At 54.6% G+C, this 14026-nt stretch overlaps 1 protein-coding gene across 2 annotated transcripts in view; it reads right to left on the reverse strand.

Annotated features, from left to right (window-relative positions):
- Positions 1-14026, reverse strand: part of VPS13D (vacuolar protein sorting 13 homolog D) — a 2754556-nt gene that overhangs the window by 45011 nt on the left and 2695519 nt on the right. For both annotated transcript variants that reach the window (XM_086921894.1, XM_086921893.1), the window contains exon 68: positions 12609-12740. In XM_086921894.1, coding sequence (XP_086778020.1) covers positions 12609-12740 — 132 coding nt within the window. The remainder of the gene's footprint in view (positions 1-12608; positions 12741-14026) is intronic.

The raw sequence follows: 14026 nt of genomic DNA on the forward strand, positions 1-14026 counted from the left end.
GGAGGTCACTAGCCAGCCGGCAAGTGACCAGACAACGCGTCGAGCAGCAAACAGGCAGAAGGGCCCAATGCAGATCTCGTGGATGCTGGAGGGCTGGTCTTCGGTGCAGGAGCTGCTTGGGGTCGGGGCTTCTCAGTCCCCAAAGCACTTGGTCGAGGTTACCTCAGAAGTCGTGCTGGAGCGAAGTGCTGCTTCTTCCAAGATGGCCGGTCCCACGTGTCTAGTCGCACCCAAGGATCTCAGCTGCGCTGCAGATGTAGGTAGAGGTCGGGGAGGTCTGGGAATCCGGGTCTCGTCGGGCTCTGAAGTCTGGATCCTCGAGAGAAGACGACAAAGGGAAGCCGCTGGACGCTGATGGTGCCTGCTTGTGCAGGGTGGACACTCCTTGCCCACAAGGGAGATTTCTTCAGTCTTCTGAGTAGAAAGTCGAAGTCCAGAGTTTCTTCTTGTAGAGTTTCAGTTCAGGATTAATCTAACTTGGAATGGGACCAGCTCCTACCTTTATCCTGCTAAAGGGGGCTGTCCTACGACTAGGTCCCTCCTATGGGTTGGACCAGGAAGGGGGGTGGTTACCCCCCTATCCTTTGTCCGGTCTTGCGCCACAGCTGGGGCTGGAGAGCCCCAGGAACTGGTTTAGACCGGTGTATGCACAGGGACACCTTGTGTGCCCCAGGCATTTCTCATTCCTTTCAGCTCTGTCCTACCCAATACACAAAATCCTGTCTGGGGTGGTGCTAGAACCTCCAAAGGCAGGAAACCCTTTGTCCAAGCCTCCCTCGCTTGAAGGACTCCCAGCAGCAGGAGGTCAGACTTGTGTCTGTGGTGGCAGCATCCATTTTGTGATGCTGAGGCTCGGGTTAACTTTAACCGGGGTTCACAGTTAGGTACATGTCGTGTCCCTCTAAAAGGGTGGAATGCTACCCCCGTCCCCAGAATTGGCGAGGGGGTAGTATTCCAATTCGTATGACACCTTACTCGACATGTTTTGATAATGCTATGCCAAAGTTAGCAATAACCGCGAGGATTATAATGCACTTAAGAGTATATGGTATAGCGTTATCATGGAAACAGCTAAAGGACTTGGTTCTGAAAGCTGCAGACAGGCTCAGCTCATGCCAGAGCACTATCTCACATAATTCCAAGCACTCTGCCTCCAGGATTGTTAAGGCCTGCCATAGGAGTGACTTATAGGAATATATGTGTCCGTTTTTGGGTTAGATGAACAAGTTACTTACCTTCGGTAACGATATATCTGTAAGAAGCAGTAGTTAGTATTAGATTCCTTACCTTAGAATATCCCCAGGCGTCAGACTGGATCCGGAAATCTTTCGTAGCAATACCCCTGCTTGTCGTTAGGCGTCGTCTCCGGCTCCGCATCCATCTTCGGCGTCGTCTGCGCCGGATTGACGTCGTCGGAGTACTTAGACGCCGCCCATGCGCGCTGACGTCAGTTCTTAGACACAGCTTTTCCGCGCCAGATACGCAGAGCCATGCTAGAACCAACACTGGTGCCAAGAAACTAGGGCCCTGAAAGGGGATGACCTTAACCCTAGGTATCAGTTCGCAGAACGGGGAGGATGGGTGGGGCGGTAAGGAATCTAATACTAACTACTGCATCTTACAGATGTATCGTTACCGAAGGTAAGTAACTTGTTCATCTGAAAGAAACAGGTTAGTATTAGATTCCTTACCTTAGAATAGATACCCCAGCAATACCAACCCGGGTGGTGGGTCTGCGAACCAATACTCACACCAGAAAGTCCTGGAGGACGGAACGGCCAAAGAAGCCATCCCTCCGGACTTGACTTTCCAGGCAGTAGTGCCTCGCAAAGGTGTGCAGCGAGGCCCATGTAGCTGCCTGGCAAATGTCCTGCAGGGGGACTCCCCGACCCAGGGCAGTAGTAGCCGCCGTGGCCCGAGTGGAATGGGCTCGCAGCCCAACTGGAGGCTCCTTTCTAGCCAAGGAGTAGCACGCCTTGATGCATAGAATGACCCACTGAGAGATGGTCCGCTTATGCACCGCCCGTCCTTTCTTCGCACCCACGTAACCAACAAAGAGCTGGTCATCCTCCCGGAACTGGCGTGTGCGATCCATATAAAATGAAAGCGCACGTTTTGGGTCCAGACGATGGAGCCGCTCTTCATCCTTGGAAGGATGCGTAGGCGGGAAGAAGAAGGGCAAAGTGATGGACTGCCCGATGTGGAAAGCAGAGAGATGGTTTGGTCCGCAGCACCACTTTGTCCGGATGCACAGACAGGAAAGGGGGTTTGCAAGATAGAGCCTGGAGCTCACTCACTCTCCTGGCAGAGGTGATGGCAACCAGGAAAGCTGTCTTTAAGGTGAGAAGACGGAGAGGAGAAGAGTGAAGCGGCTCAAAGGGAGCGCACATCAGGAAAGTAAGAACCAGGTTCAAGTCCCACTGAGGCATCACCCAAAAAGACAGGTGGAAACATGTGCGTGATGCCCTTCAGAAAACGAGTTACTATAGGGGACTTGAACAAAGAAGGTTGATCAGGCAGCCTCAGGAAGGCCGAAAGGGCAGAAAGGTAGCCCTTGATAGTGCCCAGAGCAGAGCCCTGCTGGGCAAGAGAAAGAAGGAAGAGAGGAACTTCAGAAAGAGGGGCAGAAAGGGGATCCACAGCCTTTGCTGTGCACCATGCCACAAATTTGTTCCACCGGCAGGCGTATACCGACTTAGTGGAGGGACGCCTGACTGCCAGAATAACAGTACAAACTTCAGGAGGCAAGTCAAATGGCCTCAACTGCCGCCGCAGACTGGACAGGTTAGGGTGGAGGACCGTCCCCTGCTGCTGCGACAGAAGGTCCTCCTGAAGAGGCAGACGGATCGGGGGACCGACTGACATATTGAGTAGCCCGGGATACCAGAACCTTCGAGCCCAGTCTGGAGCCACAAGGATGACTTGGGCCCGGTCGCGCCTGATCTTCTTCAGCACTCTGGGCAGAAGTGGTATAGGCGTATAACAGACCGCCACTCCACTCGTGACGAAATGCGTCGCCGAGCGAATGCCGCCTTGGAAATTCCAACGCGCAGAACTGACGACTTTGCGCGTTCTCTTCAGTGGCGAATAGATCTAACCAAGGCTCTCCCCACTGCAGAAAGATGCCTTGCGCCACGTCCGAGTTCAGACGCCATTCGTGATCCATCGAGCACCGTCGGCTGAGTTCGTCCGCCCTGGCGTTTAGAGAACCTGCCAGGTGTTGAACCACCAGGGTCACGCCTTGATGTTCCAGCCACTGCCAGAGTGCAGAGCCTCTTGACAGAGGGTCCAGGACCCCACACCGCCCTGTTTGTTGCAGTACCACATGGCGGTGGTGTTGTCCGTGAACACCTGCACTGCACTTCCTCGGACAGAGGGGAGGAATGCTTTCAGTGCCAGACGAATCGCCCGCAGCTCCAGAAGGTTGATATGGAGCTGGGACTCCGCCGGAGACCAGAGGCCTCTGATTTCCGCCTCTCCCATGTGGCTTCCCCAGCCCTGGAGGGACGCGTCCGTCACAACCACGTGATCAGGTTGGGGAAGGGAGAGGGATCTGCCGTTGACCCAATCGCGGTCCGTGAGCCACCACTGCAGCTGTCTCGCAGCGCCCTCCGAGATCAGGACATGGTCGGACAGGTTGCCCTGATGCTGGGCCCACTGAAACTTCAGGTCCCACTGCAGAGCCCGCATCCGCCACCGGGCGTGATGCACCAGAAGGATGCAGGAAGCCATCAGCCCCAGGAGCCGCAGCGTCAACCTGACCGAAACCCGGGATAAAGGCTGAAAGATCGGAATCGGAGCCTGAATATCCCGGACTCGCTGCTCGGGAGGATAAACCCGAAACTGCGCCGAGTCCAGAACAGCTCAGATGAAGAGGAGCTTTTGGGAGGGATACAGGTGTGAGTTCGGCACGTTGATGGAAAACCCCAGCAGGTGCAGGAGATCCACCGTAATCTGGAGGTGGTTTGGGGCGAGCCTGCCTTCAACAACCAGTCGTCGAGGTAGGGGAAGACTGAAACCCCTAACCTGCGCAGATGAGCTGCGACCACCGCCATCACTTTCGTGAACACCCGTGGGGCGCTGGTAGGCCAAAGGGGAGCACGGTGAACTGAAAGTGCTCGAGGCCTACCGTGAACCGCAGGTAACGTCGGTGGGCCGGCAGGACGGGGATGTGAAAGTAGGCGTCCTGCAAGTCCAACGCCACCATCCAGTCTTGCGGGTCTAAAGCAGCCAAGACCTGAGCCAAAGTCAACATCTTTGCCCTTCTTGGGTACCAGAAAGTAGTGGGAGTAGCAACCACACCCTACTTCTGGCCCAGGAACGCGCTCGATGGCCCCCTTGGCCAAGAGGGCCGTAACTTCCTCCTGCAGAAGTCGCAAGTGGTCCCCCGACACGCGGTGGTACTGCTGTGGCATGGTTGGAAGGGAGTAGCCCCTTCGGACGATTTGCAGCACCCACCTGTCCGATGTGACTGTGCGCCAGTGGAAGAGGTGATGGCGGACTCTGCCCCCCACTGGCGTCACATGGGCCTGAAAACTCGGACTAGGAAGGTTTTGAGGCGGATGCTGCAGGTGCGGACTGGCCTCGCCTTTGACCCCGACCGCCTCCCCGGCGGTTTCCACGGCCGCCACCGCGCTGAAGATTCTGTTGCGGCGTGTGGCTGGCGGTCCGTGTGGGGGCGCCCCTTCCTTGGCCACGAAAGGAGCAAAAGGCACCCATTTGCTGGCGCGGGCCGAGAGGCCCAAGGACTTGGCCGTAGCCCTGGAGTCCTTAAAGCGCTCAAGTGCGTGGTCTGCCTGGTCGCCAAACAGGCGACGGCCATCAAACGGCATGTCCAGAAGTGTAGCCTGGACATCGGCTGAAAAATTGGCGCACCGTAACCAGGCGTGGCGTCGGGCCGCCACTGTCGTGGCCATCGCTCTGCCTAGTGTATCGTTGTATCCAATCCGCACCGGATAGAGTACTGTGCCGCATCTCGACCCTCCACTAGGGCTTGGGCGAGTTTAGCCCTGACCTCCTCTGGGCATTGTGGCAGCACGTCCGCAACCGTGTCCCACAGGGTGTGGGTGTAGCGGCCCAAGAGGCATGCGGTGTTGACTGACCGCAGTCCCAGACTATATGGACGAGAACACTTTCTTGCCAAATTGTTCAAACCTCTTGGATTCCCGGTCGGGAGAGGCCAACGGGAATGCGGTCTGGGAGTTAGAGGCCTGGAGGCTCTCAGGGGTAGGGTGAGTCGACAGGAAGCTGGGGTCACCCGGAGGCGGGCGGTAGCGTCTGGCCACGTTCCTGTCCACAGGCTGTCCTGAGGCGGACTTGGACCAGGTTCCCAACAGAACGTCAGATAAGGCCTCATTGAACGGCAGCAGAGGCTCGACCGAGCTTGACTGCGGTTTGAGGACCTCGGTGAGGAGATTAGTCCTCACGGTCGCTGAGGGGAGCGTAAGGTTTAAGGCCTTAGCCGCCCACATCGGAACTACGCTATAGGCTGCCCCCTCCTCCGTAGCCACGGTAGGAGGGGAGACAAAACCAGTGTCTGGAGAGAGATCCAGGCCGCTGGCCTCCCCAAGCTCCTCTGTCCAGTCCGCTTGGTCCTGCACTCCTGTGTCAGAGGGTCCTCAGACCCCTCCCAGTCCTCTTCGTCACCCAATGCCTGGTAGCCAGGATCAACAATCGGGGCCCGTTCGTTAAAGTAGATTGTACCCACAGCTGTCTCGTACGGCGCCCAACGGGGCCGTGTCGACGGCTGAATGGGATCGATAGAAGGACTGGGGCCGGCGTCGACCGAAGTCGCGCGCCGGTGGTGACACCCTTGGGGACGGTGCCGGCGAGGTCATAAGGTCGACCGGCGTTGACCCGGATCTGGATCCGACTGGGGCATGCGGCGCCGGGACCAAAGTCGCTGTGGGCCCGGTGGAGAAGAGAGCGACCTCATGGCCATGAGGTACTGCTCGATCTCCTCCCGCGTCGCATCTTGCTCAGGGACCCGAAGGTGTGGGGCAGGATGCGGCGCTAGCGACTTCTGCGGAGCCGCGTGGGTGGTGCCACCCAAAACCCCGGAAGCGTCAGGCGAGTGTCGGGGGCGGTCGGAGGAGCGATGACGCCGCTCCGACCTCTCATGCCTCTTACCAGAGGAGGAACCAGAAGACCGATGCCGACTTCCAGAGCTGCGAGGGCTCCGTCCCCGCGACCGATCCCTCGACCTCCCATGGGACCGGGACCTCGAATGGCGCGGGCCGACTGCCGGAGCTCGAGCCGCTTGCGGGACCGCTCCCGCCTAGCCTTCGACGTCAGGGCCCGACAGTCGGAACAGGAACGGTCATGGTGGTCGAGGCTTAGGCATTGCAGACACCGGCGATGAGGGTCGGTATTCGACATCAGTCAACCACACTTCGAGCAGGGTTTGAACCCGGGCATCCCTACCGGCACCTGAAGAGTCGAGAACGACTTGAAGAAGATCAAAAATGATCAAAAAAGTTTTAGTCAAAAAATGACTAAGGGGTAGAGCTTCTACGGATCTGCGCTAGCTGGCGCGGAAAAAAGAAGAACTGATATCAGCGCGCATGGGCGGCGTCTAAGTACTCCGACGACGTCATTCCGGCGCAGACGACGCCGACGACGGACGCGGAGCCGGAGACGACGCGCAGGGGTATTGCTACGCAAAAATTTCTGGATCCAGTCTGACGCCTGGGGATATTCTAAGGTAAGGAATCTAATACTAACCTGTTTCTTTCAGATATAGGTATACTATATCTAAAGCAAAGGGTGATTACACCACCTTGCCCCAGCTGATTGATCAGCCAGTTGTGTCAGATTTGGAGGGCCAGCCAGGGGTGGCATAATACATGCTGCAGCCCCTGGTAGGCATTGGGTTCACTTATGCCCTGGGCACCTATGGTACACTGTACAAGGACTTACAAGAGTGACCCAATACCAATTGGTAAATGCACCTAAGGTACATGGATGTCAGTTTAGAGAGAGAACAGCTAGGCTGTGGGTCTGATTAGCAGCCAGGGAAAGTCGTAAAACAGTGAAGCAAAAAGCAAAAATCTGGGGTGACCATAGGATTGCAGACCCTACTCTCCTACAGCAACCAGGAAAGCAGTCCTCAGAGTAAGAAGGCGGAGAGGACAGTTGTGAAGTGGCTCAAAGGGAGCGCACATCAGATAAGTAAGAACCAGGTTCAAGTCCCACTGAGGCATCACAAATGGAACAGGTGGAAACGTGTGTGTGATGCCCTTCAGAAAACGAGTTACAATAGGGGACTTGAACAAAGATGGTTGATCAGGCAGCCTTAGAACGGCTGAAAAGGCAGAAAGGTAGCCCTTGATAGTGCCCAGAGCAGAGCCCTGCTGGGCAAGAGAAAGAAGGAAGAGAAGAACCTCAGAAAGAGGGGCAGAGAGAGGATCCACAGCCTTTGCTGTGCACCATGTCCCAAATCTGTTCCACCTGCAGGCGTATACTGACTTTGTGGAGGGCTGCCTGGCCGCCAGAATGATATTACAGACTTCAGGAGGCAAGTCAAATGGCCTCAACTGTCGCCGCTCAATCTCCAAGCATGGAGGTGGAGACCGGACAGGTTCGGTTGGAGGACCGTCCCCTGCTGCTGTGACAGAAGGTCCTCCTGAAGATCGACTGACATACTGAGTAGCTCGGGATACCAGTACTGTGCCCAGTCCGGAGCCACAAGGATGACTTGGGCCCGGTCGCGTTTGATCTTCTTCAGCACTCTGGGCAGAAGTGGTATAGGCGGAAAGGCGTACAATAGACCGCAGTTCCACTTGCGACGAAAAGCGTCGCTGAGCGAGTGCCGCCTTGGAAATTCCAACGTGCAGAACTGATGACAGTGCACGCTCTCTTCGGTGGCGAATAGATCTAACCAAGGCTCTCCCCACTGCAGAAAGAGACCTTGCGCCACGTCCGAGTTCAGACGCCATTCATGATCCACCATGCGCTGGCGGCTGAGTTCGTCCGCCCTGGCGTTCAGAGAACCTGCCAGGTGCTGAACCACCAAGGTAATGCCTTGACGTTCCAGCCATGTTCAGAGGCGCAGAGCCTACTGACATAGGATCCATAACCCCACCCCGCCCTGTTTGTTGCAATACCACATGGCGGTGGTGTTGTCCGTGAACACCTGCACTACACTTCCCCGGACAGAGGGAAGGAAGGCCTTCAGTACAAGCCGGATCACCCGCAGCTCCAGAAGGTTGATATGGAGCCAGGACTCCGCCGGAGACCAGAGGCCTCTGATCTCTGCCTCTCCCATGTGGCCTCCCCATCCCAGGAGGGCCGCATCCATCACCACTGTGTGCTCGGTTGGGAGAGGGATATGCCACTGACCCAATCGCGATTTGTGAGCCACCACTGCAATGGTTGTGCAGCGCCCTCCGAGATATGGATGTGATCTGACAGATTGCCCATATGCTGGGCCCACTGGAACTGCAGGTCCAACTGCAGAGCCCGCATATGCCAGCTGGCATGCGTCACTAGCAGGATACAGGAGGCCATTAGGCCTAGAAGCCGGAGGGTCACCCTGACGGAAACCTGGGATAGAGGCTGAAAGAGCGGAATCATAGCCTGAATATCCCAGTCTCGTTGCTTGGGAGGATAAACCCGAAACAGCGTTGAATCCCTTACCGCTATGATGAAGGGGAGCTTCTGAGAGGGACTCAGGTGCGACTTCGGCACACTCTCACCAATGACCCCAGCACCGCCAAAACTAACCTACACGAAGGAATGAAAGAAGTTGCCGAATGGATGAAACAAAGCCGTTTGAAACTAAACTCAGACAAAACAGAAGTCCTCATCTTAGGTACATCCCCCTCTGCATGGGACGACTCATGGTGGCCGGAAGCCCTCGGAAAAGCACCCACCCCGACAGACCACGCACGGAACCTAGGCGTCATCCTGGATTCTTCACTCTCAATGAACAGACAAGTCAATGCCGTATCCTCTTCCTGCTTCAACATTCTTCGCATGCTCAAAAAGACATTTCGCTGGATCCCCACCGACACAAGGAAAACAGTCACCCACGCTCTGGTCACGAGCCGACTGGACTACGGAAACACCCTCTACGCAGGCACTACCGCAAAACTCCAGAAGAAACTCCAACGAATCCAAAACGCCTCAGCCAGGCTCATATTAGACATCCCTCGCAACGAACACATCTCTGGTCACCTTAAAGACCTCCACTGGCTACCCGTCAATAAGAGGATCACTTTCCGACTGCTTACCCACGCACACAAATCACTCTACGACATCGGACCAGATTGCCTCAACTCACGACTGTCCTTCTACACCCCCTCCCGCCAACTACGATCCTCCAGCCAAGCCCTCGCCACTGTACCTCGCATCAACAAGACCACCATGGGAGGCAGATCCTTTTCATACCTGGCTGCTAAAACATGGAACTCACTCCCCGCTTACCTTCGCCTTACCCAGAACCACCTGGCATTCAGAAAGCAACTTAAAACGTGGATATTTGACAAATAATCCTCCTCCCCTCCCTAAGCGCCTTGAAACCCTCTGGGTATGTAGTGCGCTATATAAATTCTATGACTTGACTTGACTTGACTGATGAACCCCAGCAAGTGCAGGAAGTCGGCCGATGTCTGGAGGTGGGTGACAACTGCCCGGGGCGAGCCCGCCTTCAACAGCCAGTCGTTTAGGTAGGGGAAGAATGACACCTTTGACCTGCGCAGATGAGCTGTGACCACCGCCATCACCCTCGTGAACACCTGAGGGGCACTGGTAAGGCCGAAGGGGAGCTTGGCAAACTGAAAATGCTCCCGGCCTACCGTGAACCGCAGGTAGCGCCGGTGGGCCAGCAGGACGGGGATGTGGAAATAGGTGTAGTGCAAGCCCAACGCCACCATCCAGTCTCCAGGGTCCAGGGCAGCCAGGACCTGAGCCAGAGCGAGCATCTTGAACTTCTCCTTCCGGAGGAAGCGATTGACGTCCCGGAGGTCCAAGATGGGGCGCAGGCCCCCATTGTCCTTCTTGGGGACCAGAGAGTAGTGGGAATAACAACCACTCTCTACTTCTTGACTGGGAACGCGCTCGATAGCCCCCTTGGCCAAGAGGGCCATGACTTCCTGACGGAGAAGAGCCAAATGATCCCCTGACATGCGGTGGTACCGGGGTGGCATGGCTGGAGGGGAGGACAGAAAGGGGAGCGAGTAACCGTGACAGAATATCTGCAGCCTCCACTTGTCCTAGGTAATCTCTCGCCAGTGGTGGAGGTGGTGACGTACCCTGCCACCCACTGCCGTGGGGTGCTCCCTGAAGCCCAGATAAGGAAGGCTTAGAGGCAGAAGCAGCAGGGTGGAGGTGGACTGACCCGCTCGCTGGTTAACAGACCAGCCCCTGCGGAAGCCGCGGCCACGCTGGGGCTGATTCTGCACAGGCTTACTGGAGGAGTGTGCGTGGGTGCTCTTACCCTGGCCACGAAAGGAGCGAAACCCAGACATGACAGGGGCCTTCGTAGAAAGACCCAAAGACTTGGCCATGGCGTGTGAATCCTTAAAGCACTCCAGGGCATTGTCCCCCTTGTCGCCAAAGAGATGGGAGCCATCAAAGGGCATGTCCATGAGTGAGCTCTGGACATTGGGTGAGAACCCAGTGGAACGCAACCAGGCGTGGCGCCGCAATGCCACCGTCGTGGAAATTACCCTGCCCAACGAATCAGCGGTGTCCAAACCACACCTGATGGCAAACTTCACTGCATCCTTGCCCTCCGCAATCGCTTGGGAAAGGACAGCTCAGACCTCCTCAGAGCACTGAGGCAGAACTTCTGCCACCGAATCCCACACTACGTGGAAGTAGCGGCTCAATAAGCAGGCAGTATTAACCGACTTCAACCCCAAACTGGCTGAGCAGAACAACCTCTTGCCATATTGGTCCAGCCTCTTAGAGTCCTTATCTGGTGGAGCCGATGGAAAGGCACTCTGCGATGTTGAGCCCTGAATGACCAGGCTCTCAGGCGTGGGGTGAGTGGTCAGGAAGGCGGAATCACCAGGCACCGGGCGATGACGTTCTTATCCACCGGCGCCCCCGAGGCCGGCCGCAACCAAGTGCCCAAGAGGACTTCGGTAAGGGCCTCCTTTGAAAGGGAGCAGCGGCTCCGACGACGTAGATGCCGTCTGGAGCACCTCTGTAAGGAAGTTGGTCTTAAGGTCCTCCGCGGCCCAACGCAGCACCATAGTATAGGAAGCGCCTTCCTCCATAGGAGGCGGAGGTGAGGCAAACCCTGGGTCAGAAGACACATCAAGTTCACCCGCATCCTGAAGGTCATCCACCCAATCCTTCTCGGAGTCACACTGCCGTGCAAGGGTGTCCCCAGAGCCGTCACAGTCCTTGTTTGGCTCCAGGGTAGAAGGAGCCGGACGGGGTGGCAGGGCCCGAACCGGAGAGGGGGTCAGCAGCGCCGGGAGAGGCGCCAACCGAGGCCGCCCCGGAGCCGCATCCCAACGTGGATCCCAGGCCGGAACAAAATGGTCCGGGGGCAGGGGCGGGATAAACGGCACCCAGTGCGGCACCTGTGGCGATGCTTGAGCCGGAGCCGGGGCCGGAGCCAGCGGTGCTGCACCTTGTGGCACGGGGCCAGAGCCAAGGGCGCTGAATCCAGTGGCTCCGGGGCTGGCGCCAGAGGCGGTGCCGCCGGACCAACAGGATCTGAACATGGGACCACTGGGCCTGCAGGCGCGCCGGCTGGAGCCCGAGGCCTAAACAGGCGGTCCATGGCAGCAAGAAACTCTTGCACCTGTTCGGGAGTCGCCGACGGACCAGGGTTTAGCAGGTAGGCTGCAGGACTCCCGGTCTCCGGAGGAGCAGCAGGGGCGGAGCCCCTGTCCCACATGTCCGCCTTCGGGGAGCGACGGGGGGACTTCGGAGAGCGAACGCACTTCTTCGACTTATTTTTATGGTGTCGCTTACCGGAACCTGAAGGTGAAAACTTAGAGTCTGAGGAGCGACTGCTCCGGTCCTGCGAACGGCACCTAGACCCAGAGCGGCGGTGAAAGGAGTGCCGGACCTTCAGCAACTTCCTGCACAGCTCCCGTAATGCCTTCGGGGCCATGGCACGGCAGTCCCGACAATCCCGGGAGTCATGGTCATGCTCCAGGCAGTAGAGGAAGACATCATGGGGGTCCGCCACCGACATATTACTGTGGCACGACCCACAAGACTTAAAGCTGGGCATCCCTACGTGCACCAGGAGACAAGAAAAGGAGACAAAAAGTCTCGAAAAAGTGGTAAAAAAATGACCGAGGTACGTGCTCAGTGCTTTCGGCGCGGAAAAAGAAAGAACTGACATCAGCGTGCATGGGTGGCGCCTAAGTACTCTCCGTGACGCCATCTCAGTGCCAACAACGCCAGTGACGGGCGCGGAGCCGCCGGACGCCACCTACTCGCGCGCAGAGGTACTGCTAAGCAGAAAAACTTTCCTGATCCAGCCTGACGCCTGGGGATATTCTAAGGTAAGGAATCTATCACTAACGTGTCTCTTTCAGATTAGATCTGCACAGTTTGGAAAAAAGAAATGCCTTTAAAGTAAGTTAATGTTAACAAGTATGCAGTAGAACACATTGTTTTCAAATACTTTTACTTACAACTCATCCTGAATGTTTTCGGTCAAACGAAAGAGCTGTTCTTGCCCTTCAGCTTGTGTATCGGAGTACCTGGGCAAAAGGCCTTGTGGACTAGTACAGCATCGTGGTCTCCTCATCCTTTGTGTCTGTATTCTACAAAAGATAACACGGTTCTTAGAGGTCACATTTTAGCTGCTAAACAGCAGAAAACTATACTCTTACACTTATCATCACAATAAGATTTAATCGATGGCTGGCATCTGTTCCTTCCTTTAGTTGCGAGAAAGAAAGTTGATTTACATGAGACAATAATATGAAAGTTCCTTAATGCAGGTTTAAAAAAATTAAGTAAACTAACAGCGGAATCGTGAAGTTAGCATATCTATCCGAGTTCTTTTTTTTTTTTAAAACATTCTGTGCATCAGGGCAGCCAAAAAAAAAATATATATATATGTATATTTTAAAGTACCTTCTGTGTTTCCTTTTTATCTGTGACTTTTATGGTTTGTTTAAAACCGAATAAAGTTTTACTTACTTAATTACTATCCCAGTACAACACCAAAGTGAACAAAGAGCACTTATCTGACATCTCCAGACAAAGGAATTCTAAACCTTATCTTGTAAAAAAAGCACTGCTGTGCTCCTTATGTGAACCAACAGTGTGATTGTATTCAACAATTACATGGTAAGCAAAAGTTATGTTTGCCATAAGGCAGGTAAACAAGTGAAGGTTTAGCACTCAAAGTGCTGAACTTTGAGAAGACAATTTTAAATGGTGATAGACAATTGATAAGTTCAGCTAAATAGTGGTGCTGGGGGCAGGGGAAATAACTGCATTTAACAATTAATTTATTCCCAAAATTACTTACATGCTATGCACCAATGGTGATGTTAAGGTAGGTTGTGAAATGTACTTTTAGATGAACGGTAGATCATTTCTATAATATGGCCAAATGTACATGATTTACAACATTTGCACTTCTTTCAATATTCTTTTAGGTACAATTTACTGGTTCATAAACAATAATTTCAATCGCCCAGTATAAGTAATATCAAGACAGTAACTGTTTTATGGCAACTTCAGAAAATCAATGTGTATAATTTGTGGTACAAATGTACTTCGAATGTGACAGATATGACAACAAATATATTTTACGAATTAATTTTTAAGAAGTTAATGTAAATGTTTTAAATGGGGACGAACCAAAATAGCTAGAGGGGTGCAGCTGCCCATCTGCAGTTAAGGCAGACTCCTAACCTCAAAAGAATTCCAATTTTTGTCCCTTAATAACTTTATGAAAGAAACTCGAAGGGGGGTCCTTAAAATTTCGACCTCCATATGAGCCATATAAGGTAAAGGTTCGTCACGTGGCAAAAAAGTTATAACGGGCCCCCAAATCGGTGACTATTCCATTATAAATATAATGAAAATTGTCACA

Source organism: Lissotriton vulgaris, chromosome 5, assembly GCF_964263255.1.
Source record: "Lissotriton vulgaris chromosome 5, aLisVul1.2, whole genome shotgun sequence".
In the NCBI taxonomy this organism is placed as follows: Eukaryota; Metazoa; Chordata; class Amphibia; order Caudata; family Salamandridae; genus Lissotriton; species Lissotriton vulgaris.